Source organism: Alligator mississippiensis, chromosome 9 (assembly GCF_030867095.1).
Source record: "Alligator mississippiensis isolate rAllMis1 chromosome 9, rAllMis1, whole genome shotgun sequence".
NCBI lineage: Eukaryota > Metazoa > Chordata > Crocodylia > Alligatoridae > Alligator > Alligator mississippiensis.
In genome coordinates, this window is record NC_081832.1 from 17,274,283 (window position 1) to 17,290,610 (window position 16,328).

Here is a 16,328-nt window from a genome sequence, read left to right on the forward strand (position 1 = left end):
CAAACTGCAGCCCAGCAGTCACAGCTGGCCACGGCTAGAATTTCTGGTTGGCAGATGGGTAAGGATACTTCCACTGCCAGGCAGGAGGGTGGGCCAAAACCCTGCGCTGCCACGGGCCCTGTGAAAGAAACCGCAGCCCCTCTGCCCAGCTCTGGGGGACCGCAGTTTGCTGGTCTGCGGCCACTTCTGGTCCGGCAGCTGACTGTGTTGGAGACAGGCAGCTGACCTGCCACAGCCCGGCACCAGGCCATGGCTCGGGGATTGAGATGTCCTGCTCTAGACAGCAACAAAGTAGAAGTCTGCCTAAGCAGGAAAGAATTACATCCAGATTACCAAGGAGAGGAATAGCTGGTAGACAGAGGAGGACTGGATAGCTCCTAGCATTCCCTCTCTGAATAGGAAGTAATAGCAGATTGCCTTGTCAGAGCAATTCAGACAGGATGCTGCTAGATATGAGGGAGATAGGGCTCCTTAAGTCATTGGCTGTGTTTAAAGAAGTGATGGATCCAAACTAAAAAAAATAAATAAAAAAAATGGCCAAATCTAGACACCTTCCAGCTCTGGAGAAGGTTTGTTCTGAAGGCCAGTTTGGACCTCATCTCTGCTCCTCATGCAGTAGCAATAAGTTTGAGCGGGAGCTGCAAAATCTCCAGGGTGAAGTCTGTGCCATGTTTAAGAGTTTCCCATGAAATATGTTAAAGCTAAACCCAAGACAAACAGAAAAGCATTCTGGAGCTTCCCGAAAGTCCATTCTGAGCCAATTTTGACCACTGTCTACTTAAATCAATAGCGTCACCAACCCTTAGTGTTCAAGGACCAGGAGACAAACTCTACCCCCAGAAGTCACAACGCTGGACTCAGACCCACAGCACTTGAAAACAAGCCACATTTGCCTTTTGGCTCTGGAGCCATCGGAGTCATATTTTCAAGTTCCTCTGGACACCTGTGAAAACTGAAATTTTTACTTTAAGAAAGTAAGTGTGGGAGTTCACTTAAAAAAATCACATGACTCCAGGAGCTGGGACTTTGCAATAGCAAAATGAAATAAAAAGGCCACTGAGAGATTCACTAACAAGTCACAAGAGGTAGCAACAACTAATTAAGCCTAAGGGTTTGTCCACACGTGAAGCAACTAAAAAACAACTATTTCTGAGAAACTCTAAAATATGCACCAGTTACTTATGGCATGTGTAAGTGGGACAGTTTCTACACAGATGAAGAAATGAGCAGGCAGAAAGATAAGGCCATTTGATCAAGGTTACACCACTTGTCAGTGGCAGACAGTATTTGGAAGCAAAACCATGAGTCCTGGATCTCAGTTTCAAACACTGGGCTCCTGATCTCTCCGAAGATGGTCTTTGCCAAACATTTGGCACTTCCAGTTCCATAAGTGTTCATGTTCTTTCATCAGATGTTAGCAGTAGTAGAGCAAACTGAATCATTCCACAGGGGCCTCCGAAAACTGACCATTAGCATTTCTTCTCATCCACTTCTACCTGCAGCCCGTGAGCTGATGTAGCTATTACTCCTACAGCCTGGGAAGGGGAGAATGATTACTATTTCCTCTTTTTTTTTTTTTTTTTTTTTTTTTTTAAGTACTTCAGGGGCTCCTCAGATGCTTCCACGATGGGAGTTGTACTTGTGCAGAATAGAATATTAGAACAAACCAAGTTCTCTCAGAGATGGGCAGTGTGTTTAACAGAGGGAGGGAGCAGCTCGGACAAGATATGGGGAAAAACCTCATCTTCTACAAATATTAGTAATTTCTCTGGCATAATGAGCTCTGTGGATCCTGCCAAGAGGACTTTGGCTACTGAATGGAGTAGAGAGAACCTACCTCAGAGGCACAAATGCAAGCCAAGGAGACAAAAGATAAAGGAAAATCTCCAGAGAGGGAAAGATTCTGGGCTTCCCCTTTAAAAGGCTTTTTCAGTAGCAAAAATGGGACAGACAGCTGCATAATGGAAACAAACCTGTGGTCCAAGCCAATGCCTCTCTTGAATAGCTGCTCTCTCCATGTAAAGTCCACATGTTCTCTGAAGGGGAGGGGTTAGCCTGAACTTCCCCTACAAAGGCATCTCAGGCTTGGGGGTCTAGCCTAGGACTCAGGAGATCAGAGTCATTTCCCTGCTGGGCCACAGACTTCTTGTTGTGATGCTAGGACAAGTTGTCTCTCCCTTTGGGGAGACGTTTTTTTTGTTCCCCCATCTGCCACACACTGTTCATCTGCTCCAATCTATTAAAATGTCTGTAAGTGAGGACTGTTCCTGTGCATTTCTATGGTGCCCAGCAAACTGAACCCCAAAAATCAAGTGGGGTCTATGCACAACAGCAACAACTACAGAGCATTGCCAGAGCCACTGTCCACCCCACAGGGAAGTACAGGATAGAGATGAACAAGTTGCCAGGACCCCTCAACACGAGAGGTCTTCTGCCTGCCTGAAGCAAAGATTCGGGACGTGACGGGAATGATCCAGGCCGTGATTCAGCCCACCGATTACTACTCCATGGTCTTAGTCCATGTGGGTACTAATGATGCAGCCAGGAGAAGCCCCCGATCACCTGATGATGGACTACCATGCTCTGGGCGGCGTGCTGAGGGAAAATGGTGCCCAGGTGGTATTCTCTTCTGTCCTACCAGTGAGTGGACATGGAAGACGACACGAGAATTGCATTAGAGACACCAACTGGCGGCTTTGGCAATGGTGTCTCGAGGCAGGCTTCGGCTTCCTTGACAATGACCCGCACAGCACGACGAAAGACATGCTCACCTGTCCCCAAAGGTAAGCGTGTGTTCTCTTCTAGGTTGGCGGATCTCCTCCAGTGGGCTTTAAAACTAGGCTCATTGGGGGGAGGGGATGATGGGGGGGGGAAGCCGTGGACCACCAAACCATGTGGCACCCACAAGGACAGCCCAGCCTGAAGAAGGAGAACATCGGGAACCTGCAACCCATGGGGCGGCCAGCAGTACAGCACAGGTAAGCAATAAGGGGCCCTTTCGGCATCAGAGCCGGGGGGCAACAAAGGTGCCAGTCACAGGGCTCAAGTGCCTATACACTAACGCTAGGAGCATGGGGAGCAAGCAGGATGAATTAGCACTCCTGCTTTCAGAAAACACCTATAAAACTTAGTAGGGCTAACAGAAACCTGGTGGGATCCTTCCCATGACTGGGCGGTACACATTGAGGGTTATAAGCTGTACAGAAAGGATACAGTGGGAAAGAGAGGGGGAGGGGTGGCGCTCTATGTCAATGAGCGATATACATCGACCCTTATCAAAATGGAATTGGAGGAGGAGAAAGTAGAAGGATCGTGGGTTAGGTTACATGGAGGTCAAGGAGAAAGGGATTTGGATGTGGGGGTCTGTAGCAGACCCTTACTACAAGGGGAAGAACTAGATTTGGGGCTCCTGAGGCAGCTCTCGGAGACCATAAAAACTAGGGAGGCGGTAGTCATGGGGACCTAAACTACCCAGACATCTGCTGGGAGATGCAGACAGCAAAGTCCCACCGTTCACACAGGTTCCTAACCTGTGTACAGGACCTCCATCTGACGCAGGAGGTACATGGTCCCACTAGGGGGAATGCCTTACTGGACCTGGTATTGGCAACGGGGGATGACATGGTAGGAGACCTACAGATCGGTGGTCACCTGGGGGACAGTGATCACCAAATAATAGAATTCACCATAAGATGTTGAGTGGGTAAGGTAACTAGTAGGGTGAAACTGCTAGACTTTAGGAAAGCTGACTTCATTGAACTCAGGCCAAGGATGCACTGCAGAGTAGGAGTTTTGAAGAGTTGGGAGCCCAGGAAGGGTGGCTGTGCCTTAAGGAAACGATCCTTTGGGCACAGAGGGAGACAATCCCGATGGGGGGGAAGAAGGGGGAAAGGGGCCAAGAGGCTTCCTTGGCTGACCAGAGAAATCCAGAGCAATCTACAGGCTAAAAGGGGGGCATATAAAAAGTGGAAACGGGGAGAGATTACTAAAGAGGAGTATACCTCCGCTGCTCGCGCTTGTAGGGAGGCAGTTAGACAGGCCAAAGCTACCATGGAGCCGAGGATGGCATCCCAAGTTAAGGATAACAAAAATTGTTCTTTAGATATATAGGGAGTAAAAGGAAGGCCCAGGGTGGAATAGGACCTCTACTAAATGGGCAGAAGCAATTGGTGACAGATAGGGGGGACAAGGCTGAACTCCTCAACGAGTTCTTTGCCTCAGTGTTCCTAAGCGAGGGGCAAGACAAGGCTCTCACTGGGGTTGTAGAGAGGCAATAGCATGATGCCAGACTATCAGGCGTAGACCCTGAGATGGTGCAGAGGCACTTGGAGGAACTGGATGCGTTTAAGTCGGCAGGCCTGGATGAGCTCCATCCAAGGGTACTGAAGGCACTGGCTGACGTCATTGCGCAGCCACCAGCGGGAATATTTGAACACTCGTGGCGCATGGGTCAGGTCCCGGAGGACTGGAAAAGGGCCAATGTGGTCCCCATTTTCAAGAAGGGGAGGAAGGAGGACCCAGGCAACTATAGGCCAGTCAGTCTCACCTCCATCCTTGGCAAAGTCTTTGAAAAAAGTTATCAAGGCTCACATTTGCAAGAGCCCGGCAGGAAAAATTATGCTTAGGGGAAACCAGCACGGGTTCGTAGCAGGTAGATCATGCCTGACTAATCTAGTCTCTTTTTATGACCAGGTTACAAAACGCCTGGATGCAGGAGTAAGGGTTGACGTCATTTAATTAGACTTCAGGAAGGCCTTCGATACGGTATCCCACCCCATACTGGTGAACAAGTTAAGAGGCTGCGACTTGGATGACTACACAGTCCGGTGGGTGGCGAATTGGCTAGAGGGTCACACCCAGAGAGTCGTAGTGGATGGGTCGGTTTCGACCTGGAAGGGTGCGGGCAGTGGGGTCCCGCAGGGCTCGGTCCTTGGACCGATACTCTTCAATGTCTTCATCAGCGACTTGGACAAGGGAGTGAAGTATACTCTGTCCAAGTCTGCGGATGACACAAAACCGTGGGGAGTAGTGGACACACCGGAGGGCAGGGAATAACTACAAGCAGACCTGGACAGGTTGGACAAGTGGGCAGAAAACAACAGAATGCAATTCAACAAGGAGAAATGCAAAGTGCTGCACCTAGGGAGGAAAAATGTCCAGCATACCTACTGCCTAAGAAATGACCTGCTTGGTGGCATGGAAGCGGAAAGGGATCTTGGAGTCCTAGTGGACTTCAAGATGAACATGAGTCGTCAGTGTGACGAAGCCATCAGAAAAGCTAATGGCACTTTATCATGCATCAGCAGATGCATGACGAATAGATCCAAGGAGGTGATATTTCCCCTCTATCGGGCGCTGGTCAGACCGCAGTTGGAGTACTGCGTGCAATTTTGGGTGCCACACTTCAAGAGGGATGTGGATAACCTGGAGAGGGTCCAGAGAAGGGCCACTCATATGGTTAAGAGCTTGCAGGCCAGGCCCTATGAGAGACTAGGGCACCTGGACCTCTTCAGCCTCCGCAAGAGAAGGTTGAGAGGCGACCTTGTGGCTGTCTATAAGTTCATCATGGGGGCACAGAAGGGAATTGGTGAGGCTTTACTCACCAAGGCGCCCCTGGGGGTTACAAGAAATAATGGCCACAAGCTAGCAGAGAGCAGATTAGACTAGACATTAGGAAAAACTTCTTCACAGTTAGTGGCCAAAGTCTGGAATGGGCTCCCAAGGGAGGTGGTGCTGTCCCCTACCCTGGGGGTCTTCAAGAGGAGGTTAGATAGGCATCTAGCTGGGGTCATCTAAACCCAGCACTCTTTCCTGCCTATGCAGGGGGTTGGACTCGATGATCTATTGAGGTCCCTTCCGACCCTAACGTCTATGAATAAGTGATGCTGGCTCACTTAGGAGGCTCCCTGGGATCCATCCAGATGGAAGGTACTGCACACACATGGGTACATATTCTGTATCAATCTTGAATGTCACCATCTAACTATCAGCTTCAGAGCATCTTATGGCAGTGCAAAGAGACATCCTTGGGGCACTAGATTGGGAACAGCTTTGAAGACTATAAAGAACATTTCCAACTCAATGGGGACCACAAAATCAAGTGCCAGAGAGAGCATTCAGCCTCCCAATTACTGCACAGATTCATCAGATATCCCCCATGACACCTTAAAGCTACACCCAACACTGCAGGCTCATTAAGGAGATGAAGCCTCTGTGTGTGCACCCAGGTCAGCTGAAGCTGGCAAAAATCTTACTAAATACAAACACAAAGGGCTAATACAAACACATGTCCTTTGCCGATGTGGCTTCAGAAACAAGCTCCCTCCCATTTCTACAGCCAGTTCCTGCACACGTGCACATGCGCTCATACACACACGCACACTTGCAGAGCCTCCATGAAGCAGCTCACGTAAACACAACAGCCCCTGGCTCTCCTTCCTGTAGAGTTCCCTGTTGCCATGGGTTACCCAGCTATTCCCAGCTTGGTGACCCAGTTTCTGCACTGTTCTCTTACAAAAAAACCAGGGGAGGCATGCACAAGACTGAAGACTGTTTATATCAGACAACAAAATCCCACCCAGCTCTCAGCCAACCAGAGCAGGGAGTGGAGGAACTGCCCCTTGAAGCAGGCTGCGGCTGGGAGGGGACAGAATATATGACAAGGGTTAAAACACCACACCTTAGGGATGTCACCCACCAAGGAGAAGCATTGCCTCTTGGGATAGGTCATGGTGTCTGGAGGTACTGCAGACTGCTCTAATATGCAAAGAAAAGGGGGTCCTACAGAGGCTGGGCATGGCTGGAGCTGCCCCCTCCCAGAGGTAAAACAAGGAGGAGAAGATCTTTGCAGGAGAAAGTACAGAACTACTGGAGACCTCTGGCCGCATCAGACTGGCCACTCCTCACCTCAGAGCCTGCCAAAACAATTAAGTAGGGCCAGTCTTTCCAAGACTGATCCTGGTCCCTAACACAGGGGCCCAGAACCCTGTGGGGATCCATTACCTTTGGTGGTTTCACTCTCCCTGACCAGGAAGGTTCCTCGGGGATTCTCAGAGTTGAGCAGGAGCCGCTCAGACTCCCGGCGAGTGATCTTGCCGAAATACCACCTGAAAGGCAAACCACAGGTCAGCACAGAGAAACCATTGCCCTGCTCCAAGTCCTACAGCACTCCTAGAGAGAGCCCCCAAATAGTTCCCCTACCTCCCAGCACCAATTCCTAGCACCATGGGCTGCATTAGCATTCTTCAGAGATCTCACATCCCATTGGCAGGAAGGGGGGGGAGGGGGTGGGGGGGGGTGTCTCAGCATCTGGTCCAGGTTTGGCTGGGTACCAAGGACCTCAGGCCAATAAGCTACTCTGGGTCATAAGCAGAGGCTTTGACCTCTGCTGTAAAAATGCCTTCATGTCCCCCACACCAGCACGAATCCCATGTATCCAAGCCTGGTATTCCTAGAGAAGGTCTTCTCCCAGCAGATGCAGAACAATTACAATTGCAATCAAGCCTTCAGGCCTGGTGTGTACAACCTTTAAGAACAGGTATACACAAGTATTTGCTACAGCCAATGCCACATGCCTGATCTACATACTGCTGCTGCAATTTCACGTGCAGATGAAGCAGTTGCAGATGCAAACTGTAGGGTACACGCCCCTTAATTCACACATGCAAATCATCTTGCATTTTGCTTATGTAATTAAAATCCTTATTTGGTTACAAGGATAAGATTCTTCAAGACCACTTCTGAAAGCCAAACAGTGGAGCTCCCTAGAAATACTCAAGAAATACTTCAAGTACATTTTACCAGGACACATCTAGCCTTCCTATCTGGCTTTTAAGGGAGACAAAGTGTTTAAGCAGGACAGCAAGATCAAAAACAAGATGTTTACAAGTGCCTTTAGGGGAACTATAAAATATCTGGGAAAAGTCTGTGCTTGGCAGGGTCCTCGCATGGGTCTTTAAACTGTCTAAGAGATTTCAATTACTCTTCAGCCTGGATGGAGTCTGAGGGAGCGACATAGTTGCTGGGGATGTAGCCGGTCTGTCCTGTTGTGAGAGAATGAGCCAGCCACCAGTCTCCTTCCCTGGCAGAGAAACAAGAACAAATGCACATGTAAAGATACAGACATCACAGAACTGGAGGCTCCCACTACTCCCCAGCCCAAGTCCTAAGCATCTGGCAAGCCCAAGGTCACAACACTGAGGTTTAGAGGTTACCTTCAAGGAAGTTGCTGGCACCACTATTTCCTTCTAAGCTAGTTTCTGCCCCCGAAGTTACTCTGCTCAAGTGTCAATAGCTTTACTGCCCTGGGAAATGAAGGGCGCAAAGCTTGAAATCAAGCTAGAAGTCAGATCCAAAGCTCACAGGGCAAGGAGCTATTAAGCTTTGAATTCATTCAGGTGGGCGTCTGGATGTTATGATCCAAGGGCCCAGACATGTTTTTAGCAAGCATTACCCAACCGAGCAGCAGAGTTCACTACACCATGGAAACCACTGTCCTTTGCTCAGTGCCACTCTTAACATCACAAGTCACAACTGTTCCCCACTAGAGTACTGGGAACTGCCATCTGCAAAGACACTCTGGGACCCTGACACAGGGGTGTGTAGAGGGCAGGAAACAACTAAGAAGGGAAGTGAATTATGGAGCTTTCCTCAGAGGGCCATCTCCAGAGGGGTGGAGCATCTGCCTGTCCTGCACATTGCTTTCAGAAATTGTATACAGGTATCCACTGATCCCTCAAGACATGTAGTGTCATGGGAACTCATTTCACGCACGCATACTCCTTTTAAATAAGGAAACTCCTTACTTAAAAGGGCACATCAAATCTCTATCTACAATACCTTTGGAGCCATCTGAATTTGAACCAGGTCTGGCTGGAATGTGAAGCACTGGAAATCCAAGAAAGCAGATAAACGGGAAAGCAGAGAAGAAACAAAAACGCAACCAAAAAAAAAAAAACCGAAGCAGCAGAACAGTGGTGGGGATGATCAAGAAGTGTCAGGAAAAAATAAATGTGAGACAGCTCAAAAAGCACAACTCGTTAAACACAGTGGAACGAACAAGAAAAAAGAGAGGCAGGATAGAGACTAGAAAAAGAAGCAAAGGGCAAACATCACTTAACAGGCCCCAGTGTTTGTGCTGCTGATGTCAGTGAGAACAGGGTGCTCGAAGTCAGTTTTGTTAGTCATTTAATTCCTCCTCATCCACAATCCAGTCTTCTAGGTCTGGAAGCTTCTCAGACCATACAAAGCACCCCCAGGAGCAGCTGAACCAGGCCTCAGTTCCCCATGAAGCCCAGTACTAAGCGCTATTGCTGAGAAAGGGCATCTGCCTGCCTGGGAGCTGTTACACCAGTCCTAGGAGGACATTAGTGGCACAGGAGCTGCTGGCTGCCTGCAGCCCTGAGAGGAAAAGGGAGCGAGAGCTTGTGACAAAGCAGCCAAAAAACAAGCAGATAGTGGGTACCATGCAGCACCATTGCTGCATTTACATGCTCTGCTCTCACTGCCTTGCGGGAGTAAACCCCACAGGGCCCTGAGAAGGCCAAGGAGGTGCAGCGTCTCTGCTGTGCAGAATTTCACAAGGCACATGGCTAGTGGTAGTGGCCACGAGTGAAACAAACTCTCCTCGTGCATTCAAGAGCACACACCCCAGAACAGAATCAATGTCCCAGACTCTGTGGAGCTGTGCTGTGGGCTGTGAAGAGGAATAGATAGGGGTCTCTACAGATGGTGTATTTCAGTGTGGAGACTCCTGGCTATTTCGGTCGCAGCAGCTTTGGAAAATGGGAATGGGAGTTTACCAGACCAGGTGCGAAGGCTCCAATTTTAACAACTGGAGTAAGAACTGCGCACAACAGCATAACAAGCACAAATCGCACACAGTCATCTACTCGTGCCATTATGGCTACCATGCATGCTAGCAAGATTGAGTTGCCCAATCTTTCCACCAGGAAAAATGCACTGTAGAATCCGTGAAGTCATTTGCCTCAAGTTCAAGTCTATACTTGGAGATAAACCATCTCTCTAGGTTCTTTTGGTACCTCACTGTTGTACCCAAGATCCTCTCTCTACACACACACCTGGGTGATACAAGACTGCAATAACACTCTGCCTCACTCACCTATCCTGACACAGCAAAATATATGACTGTCATTGCTCTCGCAGTAATGTGGGGTGAATCAGACAGGTGAAGCAAGAAGCTTGTGGCGACAGATTTTAAATCGCACTGGTTCTTAAATTTTCTTTGTCTCGTTTTGAGAAATGAGGAGAGGAGCAGAGAAATTCTTGCAAGTGGGTCAAAAGCCAGAAGAGATTTTAGAGAACGGTGGGGAAGTTATCCCCTTCTTATGGGAGACAGCAGGAGGGTACCTCACATGCTATGCATGATCTGTTCCATCACAGCAAGATTTGGATTTTTTTCTGTGCACATTTAATTTATGACTGCAGGGGAAACGAGTCTGCAGAAAAAACTCTGCAGGTTCCTGATAAGAGTCTCACGAGGATAGGCCAGATGATTACACTTTTCAGAACAGCCTTTCACAGGAATGGCTGATGAAACAGCCCTCACATAGCAAAAGAGAAGATTAACACCTCCCCTTTCCCAGCACACACAAATGCAAGATACCTCCCCAGACCCTGGGGAAAGTCCCTTCCTGTATAAGCAGGCCCAAAAATCATGGTCCAAACATGTCAGACCCTGAGTTGCTGGTGGGAGTGTCCCTCTTCATTACTTATGCTGTATGTGTTCTGCTCTTCACCGGACAGAATGAGGAAACACCTTGCCCTGTGTTATGAGTATTACCCCACTGGCAGGCAGCTCTGCCTACAATGATGTTTCTGTAACCAGCTGATGACACTGACCCAGTTAAAAAGAGAGACGGCGCAACTGGAGTGCTGGTGAGTGGGAACATCACACGTGTATGTCTGCATCTACTATGTTGCAGGGTCATTGGTTGTAGCCGTGTTGGTCTAAGGACACAGGCAGGCAAGGTTCTTTGGGTAGATGTGATATCTTTTAGCACATCTGCTCCAATAACTTTCTCCACGTCTATGGTGCCTAATGAACAAGGACCTGGGTTTTCTGTTTACTGTGGAAAAATGCAGATTTTCTCATTTGAAGATGGCAGACACAGATTTTCCCCCTTTAAAAAGGAGAAAACCATGGGTTATCCCCTTCCAGGCAGGCATCTTTCCAACCTGCAAGGAGCTGCTTGGGGCTAGTGGGTGAACAGAGGAAGGGCAGTTAGAGACAGGGATTGCCACGTGTGTGCATATACACACACAGTGGCGTCTCACTTTAAAGCGCAAAAGTGTGGATTTGGGGGGTTTTAAAAGTTGGAGAATCTGAGATTTTTAAACATAGAAAACAAGGATCCCTGCTAACGAAATAAGCCAGCCCCACTCCCCAGCCTCTTTCTGAATCAGACCCGTATGGAAATAAATAGACATAAGTAGAATAATGGCATATCCCCTACCTCTCAATGGTCTTGTGGAGATAACTACACTAATGACCCTGAGGTTCAGACACAGAGATCATGTAAGAATCTAAAAGACAGTAACAGTGTATTCTGGGAAACTTAACAGACTGGGAGCTCTGGCCAAGGAAAGCTGGAAGAACTGGCTACATTGTTCACACAGATATGGTTAGTGGTTTCCCCATCTAGTAATCTTCCAAAAACAGGAGGCAAACTTCCCTGAAATCAATCTCTTCTCTATACCGATAGGTACGGTGCCAATATGCTAATACAAGCATAGGCCCAACACTTCCAACCTAGAAGTTATGGACCGAGTCCCCACAAACAGCATGGAGTGCTAGGGGATCCTTTCTGCACTTACTTTTGGGAGAAAAGTATCACATGGCATGACAGAAGGGAGAATGACAGCTGCCTGAAGGACCTTTTCATTTCATGGGGAATGCCATAATTTCAAGATTTGCTTTTGCCTCAAATTGGGCCTATTAAGGCATCATCTGGCATTTTGAAAAAAAGACTCAGAGATTTCAGCATCAGTTCATTAATTACAAGTCAAAATGTAGTGTTTCAGTCGCTTCCAATTTCAATACAAGCAACAAATCCTTGAAAAAATTCAGTTTCCTTGGATCATTTTTTTTGACAGACACTCATCCATCAGCAATAATGAATGACCCAGGGGAACCCCCATTCTTTCCTGTCACATTGGACTGGCTGGAAAGTCCAGCTTTGCTGAGTCTACTGGGGGAAAGCCCATCTCAGAACAGATGGGGAGGAAGGCAGCCAGACATGGAAACAATAGTTTGATGTTATTTCAGTGGTAAGAGGCCTGCACCACTATCCCAGGTTAAGGCAGCATGCCCCAAAGATGAGATTCTGCAATGTGACTGGTTTCCCAGGTATTAAGCACCTCCCATCATGACAACTCGGGCAGGGCAAAAAGCTCCCACCACCACCTGTAAACCCATCCTCAGTCTTCATCCAGAAATGGAGGCAACCCAAAACACTACTCATTTTTTACCAAAATTAAAGCCAGCTGCTTTAAGCTGCCTTGCAAAGGGGCTGGGCAAGGATGCTGCAAGCTACAGCTGTGGTAAAGACCAGGGACAGCATCAGAGTCTTGCTGCTTGAAGCCTTATTTTCTTGTACCTTGAGATGTCCATGAACCTGCCTGGATTTTCATTCAACTCCTTGTTGAGAGTCTCCTGAAATTTTAAATTTAGATGCAGATTTCTAATCCTACCCCACATCTGGAAGAGTGAATTATTCAAGGTAGGGAAATGGGAAGGAAAGATGCCTTGTTTGGGGCCCACTTCTACATTACAGTGGAACCAGTGTAAATTATTCCAACCAGCTTCCAACCTTGACCTCTCCCTAATGATGAAAATGGGTTGTAGCTCCCTTCTCAAGCTCCTCAGTGACTTCTATTTGGTCTCACACACACTAAAGAATCATAGCTTGGAAAGATGATGTGCCTTCACTTTCCACCACCGAACCCTACAAATTGTTTCCTGACTCCAAAAAGAGGGATGGAGACATCATCTAGAGAGAGTAGAGACTTGGTTAGTCCACTGAACACAAGAGGACTGTGCCCTCTTCCCTTTCTTCAGTCCCTGCAGATCCTTCTCCTTAAGCTCCACGTCAAGTTGGAACCAGCCCAGCAGCTCAATAAAAAGGCTGAAGCCACTAGGCTCTGAATCATTTCAAAGCAAAACCCAGAAACCAACCCAGATGCATTTGAAACCAGGTGTGGGCGCAAGAAAGCATGCATAAGCATCTGCAGCACATGCTGCTAGGCAAGGGCCATGAGAGTATTACATGACTAGTTCCAGCAGCAAAGGGCTGGGATGCATCATGAGGCAGGATTTTTCCATCTGCCACATATTTTTCTAATGATACTTTTCAGAAGGAAAACAAAATCACTAGGTTTTAAGCTCACTGTGTTCAGCACATGTGGCTAGAGAGCGAGTTAGCTATACAACTAGGTCAGCAAGAATCTTGGACAAGGTGGGTGGTTATCCCAGGAATGTCTGTACATCTCAGCATGCTCTCGGGCAGAAGATCGAGTGTCTTCAGCCACGCTGCAAATATAGGTTATTCACTCCCTCAACAATGCTGCACAAAGCAATTTTCTAAAGAGGCCTCCTCCTCTCCCCTATCCCTGAAAAGGGGGAAGGTCCCAACAGCACAGTTACATTGTGTATGGTGGGTACTTAACTTTGAAACCATACCTTGGATTTCTAATAACTACCTGCAGACAAAGCCATTCTGTTCTCACAGCTGATGCAGCATGTACAAAGGACACAGTCATGCATGCAGACATGGACACAGTGCTCCCTTACGGAGACTTTGAAGAAACAGAAAGATGAACAAATGTCATCTAAAATAAATAATAATAATAATAATAATAATAATAATAATAATAATAATAATAATATAGCTGAAAAACCCATGGTTTCTTTTTCTGCAATGGGTGGAGAAATACAGGCAGAAGAGAAACACCCCCCGATCCAGAATCCTCAGCTGACAGATCTCTCCTTCTATGAACACAAATTAGAACAAAAAGCCAGGTCCAGCACAACATGGAGGCGGTAAAATGCAAGAATCAGAAAGCTCCTGAAGTTAGGCTTCTCTTGCAATACTCAACTCAACCCCTTGACACAATGTCATTTTTATTGTTTGAATTAATAAGAACTGTTGCACAGGAGTTGGCATTTAACCAGGGAAGTGGGATTTGAAAAAGATGCATGTAAACACTACCCAAATATGGCAGGAAATCCACTGTACCTTTGGGGAATTTTCTAAAATATCTTCCAGTGCTTGATTTTGTGATTTTTTTGGTAGAGGATGCCCAGCCCCCCAAAATTTTAAAGAAAGAAAAAGGGCAGGAAAAAAGAAACAGGTAAAGATCTACAGATATTTCCCCCTCACAGCATGTTTTGTCACTGAAGTTTGAAAGATCCTTAAAGCCCAGCTTTCTGACTCATACACTGTACACATCTACAGGGCTGTTTGTGTGTGTGCATTTAATAAATAGCACAGACTTTCAAGCCAGAACAAAAGTGAAGCTCTCGCTGCTGCTGCAGCCCCTTTACAGCACCCCACTGCCAGCTGCACGAAACGTGCTCCGTGTAGCATAGACAGATTTCAAGAACACCACTGGGTCATCTGAAGGGAGCAAAACAGCAAGGGGTGCAATGCTAGGAACATCAAAGAAGTAGGAAGGACACAATTCACCATCTGCAATGTCTGGGTCCCCTGTGGCCAGTCAAAAAGGCATGTGCATTTATGGCTTGGATGAACAAAGTGGGGAGAAGAGAAAACAGACAAGCAGGAAGTGCTTAGTTAATTGAACCAAAAGCAGGAACAAGGGAAAGTTGCCAGACCTGGACAGGAGTGAGTTTATATACCTTTAATGCAGACTGGGCTTTTTCTGAATAAGGAAGTGAATCCAGGCTCCATCTTTGTTACTCTTAAAAAAATACAAAAAAGCCCCCAAGCACAATGGCCACTACAGACTGTAAACCAAAAAAACCCCCCACATCCCTCCCATAATGCCCTTCAGCCCATGACCCCAAACCCAGGAAGACAGTTGTTTAAAACAGATTTCAAAAGGGCCTGTGATACACACCTGACATCCACTTTTCTCCTAAAGGAAAGCATGTTGCACAGGAGAGAAAAAGAGAGTTAAGAGACAGGGCCAAGACTAGCACTGCTGCACAGGCTCAGCTGCTATAAGAAAATGAAAAGGAAAGGGAGGGAGATATCATTTGACAATCAAAAGGGACTGGAGGTCCAGCAATGTGAGTGACAATAGCAGTGACAGAAGTGAGGAGAGGGACTTGGCAGCTAGAAGACCTCAGGCACCAGGGCAAGACTTCCTACAAGGGTGGAGGAAAGCCCAGTCCTGGCTCTCAGTGTGCCCATCAGCAAGAGGCCCACATCCAACAGTGGAATCAGTTGGAGTTTGCCCCAGAAGAGTAATGTTTCAGTAAAAGCCCCTAGATCCTGCTCACCTCGGAAAGCACCTAATTTTTTACTCTACTACAGACACCCCTCTGAGTACTTGAAGCATGTAACAGTAATCAGTAGCCTCTCTCCAGCACTAGGAGCAGAGGGCAGCTTCCTGGCTTCTCAGTGGGCTTGGTTAAGGTATGCAAGCACAAAGCTAGGAGCCAGACCTCCCAGGTCCAAGTGTCTGCAGCTTGGAACAAGTCATGGACCTCTCTTTCTGTCTCAGTTCAAGAGAAGCATGACTGTGTCAGCAATTATCTTCATGGGAGACATCTTTTGTGTTCCAGCAGGAGGCCCTTGGCATACATGCCCCATCCCACACTGTCCTGCACACCATTTCTTTGCTATTTTACTCCAGGACCCTCCCAGCACACAAAATGTCACAAAATTTGGAATAGACCCTTCTTTAAAAGCAGATCATTAACCATATTAGCAGCAGTGAAGGTAGATGGACAGATTAAGGACCCAAGTTCTAAGGAAGAGATTAACCCAACAGCCCACAATGATTTCTTAAGTGCTGCCCTGCACCGTATCTCTGGATGCTGGAAATGCTTGAAGGATCCAAGCAGTGCAGTATCTATGCTCTTTACTCAGTGCTGCACATAAGAAATAAAGGAGCTGCACTTGGAGCCAAGGTCGCCAGGAGAGTCTCCACTGTTTTACAGTGCAGTAATTATTTGGCAACAGCTTCTCATTTTACAGTCTTCTGGTCCCCAGTAGAGATGCTCTTGTTCAGCATAACTACTCCCTGCTGGCCACATGTACCCAAGGTCACAAAAGATTCAGACCTGAGGTACCTAGATCTGGCAAGACAGCATGTGCTCCCAGAGATCCCTAGAGCTCCCA

The 16,328-nt window shown here is 47.5% G+C and overlaps 1 protein-coding gene across 12 annotated transcripts in view; it reads right to left on the minus strand.

Moving 5' to 3' along the window:
- The window catches only part of SRC (SRC proto-oncogene, non-receptor tyrosine kinase), a 71,871-nt gene that overhangs the window by 13,363 nt on the left and 42,180 nt on the right, over positions 1-16,328 (minus strand). For 10 of the 12 annotated variants that reach the window (XM_059733201.1, XM_059733197.1, XM_059733200.1 and 7 more), the window contains 3 exons: positions 15,100-15,117; positions 7,982-8,080; positions 7,003-7,106 (listed from right to left, as the gene is read on the minus strand). In XM_059733201.1, the coding sequence (XP_059589184.1) occupies positions 7,003-7,106; positions 7,982-8,080; positions 15,100-15,117 (221 nt within the window). The remainder of the gene's footprint in view (positions 1-7,002; positions 7,107-7,981; positions 8,081-15,099; positions 15,118-16,328) is intronic. The other 2 variants (XM_059733195.1, XM_019484587.2) reach the window with 1 other exon arrangement.